At 42.3% G+C, this 5,067-nt stretch overlaps 1 protein-coding gene and 1 long non-coding RNA gene across 5 annotated transcripts; both read left to right on the top strand.

The window, feature by feature from the left end:
• LOC139192139 (uncharacterized) lies at positions 1-1,318 on the top strand. 4 transcript variants are annotated; one of them, XR_011575989.1, is made up of 5 exons: positions 1-217; positions 302-399; positions 518-580; positions 664-761; positions 937-1,318. It is a non-coding gene; the product is annotated as an uncharacterized lncRNA (long non-coding RNA). The 4 variants fall into 4 exon arrangements; XR_011575987.1 differs by having other exon boundaries at positions 507-580; XR_011575988.1 differs by having other exon boundaries at positions 488-580.
• A 730-nt stretch (positions 1,319-2,048) lies between these two features.
• Positions 2,049-4,661, top strand: LOC139192138 (uncharacterized). The gene is made up of 3 exons (XM_070813545.1): positions 2,049-3,170; positions 3,257-3,732; positions 3,813-4,661. The coding sequence occupies exons 1-3, from the start codon at positions 2,180-2,182 to the stop codon at positions 4,464-4,466; spliced, it is 2,121 nt and encodes a 706-aa protein (XP_070669646.1). The 5' UTR covers positions 2,049-2,179; the 3' UTR covers positions 4,467-4,661.
• Positions 4,662-5,067: the final 406 nt, after the last annotated feature.

Raw genomic sequence — 5,067 nt, 5'->3', positions numbered from 1 at the left:
GGGGTAGGGTATGACTCATTATCATGTGCCATGATTTTGTCTTCCTTTAGCTTCTCTTTTGCTTTGCTTTAGTCTTCCTTTAGCTTTTCTTCAATATAACACCATTTTCTGTGGCTCAGATCGCAAAACCATCTTCATGAAAGTTGTTCCTTAGCTCGTGAACTACAACATATCCGAATTGGAGATCCATCGGAGCAGTACAACTCCAGAAATTCAGGTATGATGAGTGATTGTTCGTCATTTGTATATCAACGCGTCAGACTTGTTGTGAGCTTCAAAAACTCCATTTTCTCTTGCTCAGATCAACATACTTTCTTCATCGAAGTTGTTCCTTAACTTGTGAACTACAACATATCCAAATTTGAGGTCCCTCGGAGCAGTATAACTCCAGAAATCCAGGTATGATGAGTGACTGTTTATCATTTGTCTGTCAACCCGTCAGATTTGTTGTGAGCTTTGAAACTCTATTTTCTCTTGCTCAAATAAGCATGCTTTCTTCATTGAAGTTGTTCCTCAGCTTGTGAACTACAACATATCCAAATTTGAGATCCCTCGGAGCTGTATAACTCAAGAAATTCAGGTATGATGAATGACTGGTTATTATTTTTCTGTCAACCCGTCAGATTTGTTGTGAGCCTTGAAACTCTATTTTCTCTTGCTCAGATCAGCATGCTTTCTTCATTGAAGTTGTTCCTCAGCTTGTGAACTTCAACATATCCAAATTTGAGATCCCTCGGAGAAGTATAACTCCAGAAATCCAGGTATGATGAATGACTGGTTATTATTTTTCTGTCAACCCGTCAGATTTGTTGTGAGCTTTGAAACTCTATTTTCTATTGTTCAGATCAGCATGCTTTCTTCATTGAAGTTGTTCCTCATCGTCTCTTTCATAACATATCAAAAATTCAGAATGAACTAATGGTTAAATATTTCCAGATCTTCGAAACATCACAGCAGCTTCGAAATCTGCAAGAATCCGACTGTCATGCTTGGAGCTTCAACACTTTAATTTCCGTGGCTCAAACAGAAATGGTTCCTTCTTGAAAGTTGTTCATCTGCTCAAGAACTAGAGGGTGTCCAAAATTCAGCTCCATTGGAGAGAAGCAGCAGCTGCAAAAATTTGATAGAGAAAAGGAGGCGAAGCTTTGTTGGATTTCTAGGCTGGGGAAGATTCCAGTTTTTGTAGCAACTTCAGTACTGGTGAATTGCTTGTATTTTTGTCCATAACTAAATTTTGGACTTTGAATTATTATTTGATCTATCATAATATGTTTGGGAACATATATAAGTGAATAAATAAGAAGGAAGATTTTGGGCCCTTGTGGGTGTAAAACAAAAAATGTTTAGGTTGTGTGAACAAAATTTGTTTATTTGGAGCAAGGTTTTGTGTTGAAGCTTTGTAGGTGAAGCTTTGGTGTTGAAGCTTTCTAGGTGAAGCTTTGATGGTGAAGCTTTGTAGATGAAGCTTTGTAGATGAAGCTTTCTAGGTGAAGCTTTGATGGTGAAGCTTTGATGGTGAAAGTATGTAGATGAAGCTTTCTAGGTGAAGCTTTTTTAGGTGAAGCTTTGTAGGTGAAGCTTTTTTAAGTGAAGCTTTGGGCCCTTGTGAAGCTTTGGAGGTGAAGCTTTTCGGGTGAAGCTTTTTTGGGTGAAGCTTTGTGGGTGAAGCTTTTGAGGTGAAGCTTTGTGGGTGAAGCTTTGGAGGTGAAGCTTTTCGGGTGAAGCTTTTTTGGGTGAAGCTTTGTGGGTGAAGCTTTTTAGGTGAAGCTTTGTGGGTGAAGCTTTGGAGGTGAAGCTTTTTTAAGTGAAGCTTTGGGGGTGAAGCTTTTCGGGTGAAGCTTTTTTTGGGTGAAGCTTTGTGGGTGAAGCTTTTTTGGGTGAAGCTTTGTGGGTGAAGCTTTTGAGGTGAAGCTTTGTGGGTGAAGCTTTGGAGGTGAAGCTTTTCAGTTGAAGCTTTTTTGGATGAAGCTGTTTTTTTTTTTTTTTTTTTTTTTTTTTTTTTTTTGGCGCTTGACACGGTCTTCATTTGCTTGTTTTGTAGTGACTGTGGAAGACGGATTGCTTTCTGATTGAGAAGGGTTCCGGCATCGCTTTGCACCATCTTCATGTGGGTAATATAGGAACTTCCTTATGTTTTGATCATGCATGTAGTGATAGAATTTGTTTCTTCTTATTGTAGATGTCAGAGCCTGGAAGTTCTAGTGATGAGGGCTCTTCTAGCTTTAGCTCTAAGTCTGAGTCTGCAATGTCGGAGTCTTCAGGGTCTTTGTTAGAGTCCGGTACTAGAGAAACATTGGATGATCTTCCCAACCGTCAAACTTTAGCTATTGCTAGTTCTTCCTCCATGGCGTTGGGTGAGGGGGTTGTTTTTGATGCCATACCCATAGTTCGCTCTGAGTTCACAGCAGACCATCTAAAGAATAACTTGTTAGATAATGAGAAGCAGGTTGAGGCGCTAAGGCAGTCATGTAATATCCCTCGTAGTGTAGGGATACGTTTGGTACATGATGAAGAATGGCCTTCTGAGCCTCCCCAGGGTCATGTTATGTTCTACACCCAGATATTACTGACTTTAGGGGTGAGACTACCTTTACATCCGTGGTTGCAAAAGATGTTATCTTTGATCGGATATGCACCTGGGCAACTCAATCCTGGTTTCTGCGATACTTTGATTGGATTTTATATCATTTGGATGGAGTGTGGGTTGTGTGAGCCTTCCTTCCATCAGTGGCGTTACTGTTACAAGATGCGCCCAGCAAAATCATGCACTGGTTATGCCGAGTGTGCATGTCGGAGTGAGAGAGAGCGTATTGTGTATGGTAAGAAAAAGGCATACTACACATGGAAAAACCGTTGGTGCTTTCTGTATAATGATTGGGAGTATGATAAGGGTGTCACGCCTGAGCGACGTGTGCTTACTCACTTCCAGACTGTAGGTTGTAACGTATCAACCGTTCGTACTATTTGCTATTTGTTGTGGTCTTTTCTTGCTTCTAACACTTTGCTTCATGTAGTGACGCGGGGCACCATCCAACTGTTTGGGCAGGAGCTATCTGACATAGAGAAGGTGTTGAGGGTGCCCAAAGAGGATAGACACTTAAGCAAGCTACGACCCTTATTTCGTCGGTACGGTTTCCAACCCTTAGTTTCCGAGAGCCAGGGACGATCGAGTAAGTTGTATCCTTCATGTAAACTTAGCTCAATTCCTTACTTTATTTGGAAAGTTGTATTTCTTATTTTGATTTTCCTTATGCAGTGGAGAAGGTAAGCAAGAAAACAGGGACTAGCACCCATAAAAGGAAAGCACCAGTGTTAGTTCCTTCGGAAGACATCCTACCGCATAAGAAAATTCATAAGTTCCGAGGGGAACCATCCGTTAGACCTAAGTCCCAAGATGGGGTCCTTAAGGGGCCTGCCTTTAGGAAGACTGGAGTCGAGACCGTTGATAATGCTACTGCCGTAGTTGCAGGAGAAGGGAGCCGACTGTTGCCTCATCCTCTTACTATGGAGCACGCTGTCCAGGAAAGTGATCCTGGTTCCCGCCATGAGGGGAAAGGCAAGGAAAGAGCTGGCAGTGTCCCGTGGAAGGACTTGAGGGTTGCCACGCGGCCAAAGGATTTTGGGGATATCAACAATTGCTTGGCAGGGCGTCGATTCGCCTTCGATGAGCTCGGAGAGCCCTTAGCTAAGGATGAATCGGATTGCGACCGGATGTTGAAGCTGTCTTCATATGTGAGTGTTACTTTGTCATTTCCTTACTTTTTCCTCTTTATTATCATTATTTAGGTAGTGATGATCGTCTTGCCATGCAGGTCATGGCCGAGTATCACGACAGACTGCAAGAGGTTGAGCGGTACAAGGCAAAACTGAAGGAGAATAAGCAGCTTGTGGACGAGGCCCGAAGGAATAAGGGACTTTTGACTCAGGCTCTCCAACTGAAGGATGAAACCATGGAGAGCTTGAAAAGGCGAAATGGTGAGAACCTAAGGCTTAAGAAATTGTTTGAGGCAACTAAAAAACAGTTTGAGGTGGCTACCTTGGAAGTATCCAAGGTTAGGGGAGAATTGGATGGTGCCTTAGTTGAGATTTCTGAACTGGAGAAGAGCATTCCAACTGAAAGGGAGGCTGCTGTGCAAGAATACTTAAGTTCTTCGACCTTTCATCTTGCTATTAAACCCTACTGTGCTCAAGAAGCTCGCTTTGAAAAAAGGAAATGGATGGCCGTCCTTGATCGTTATGATGATGGGAGCATTATTCGAAAATACCACGAAGATATAGATGAGCATCATCGAAAGGGCGAGACATTTGTCCTTGCTGTTGATCCTAGCAGCGAAGATGAGTCTGATAATGAAGGTAGTGCTGATGCACAGACTCAGCATGGTGAAGAGGATCTTGGGGATGCAGAGGATGATGGTAGGACGCGGAATGATACTGCCAGGGGTTCGGCTTCAGATGAGAATGAATAGCAGTGTCTTTACTATCTGCATGTATTCTGGATGTAGTAGTCTGATGTGTGTATAACATGTGCCCATGTTATAAGCTTGAGAGTTTTGGATTTTAGGTGTTTATGAGTGTTTGCACTATTATTAATGCATGTTTGGCTATGTATGAATAGATCTATTGTTTGGATATAAGCCATTGTTTGGTTGTTCCTTTCTTTGTATAGTCTTGTCGACACATACTTAGATTTTGTTTCGTGTTGGATATATCTGCTTTGAGGTTTCAACACTTGAGTGTTCCCTTGCTAGGAATGTAAAAGAGTGAGGGCTGAGTTGGCTAAATTACCTCTTTATTGAATTCATTGCCAAATGGCCTTCATTACATAGGATGCCGAACGGCTATAGCTCAACACTTGTACATCGTGAGTCTATTTGTAGTAGTACTTCAAGTGATCAGCGTTCCATGGATGGCCAAGGGTCTTGCCATCGGAGCTTCTAAGTGTGTAAGAGCCAGGGCGACTGATGCCAATGACTTCATACGGTCCATCCCAGTTTGGACTAAGTGTGCCTTCACTCGGGACTCTGTCGCAGAGTAATCTTTTCTTTAAGACCCAGTCTCCTATTTTGA

This window comes from Malus domestica, chromosome 15 (assembly GCF_042453785.1).
Source record: "Malus domestica chromosome 15, GDT2T_hap1".
NCBI classification, from domain to species: Eukaryota; Viridiplantae; Streptophyta; class Magnoliopsida; order Rosales; family Rosaceae; genus Malus; species Malus domestica.
Note: the sequence above shows the minus strand (reverse complement) of the source record. Positions and strands in the feature narration are given on the sequence as shown.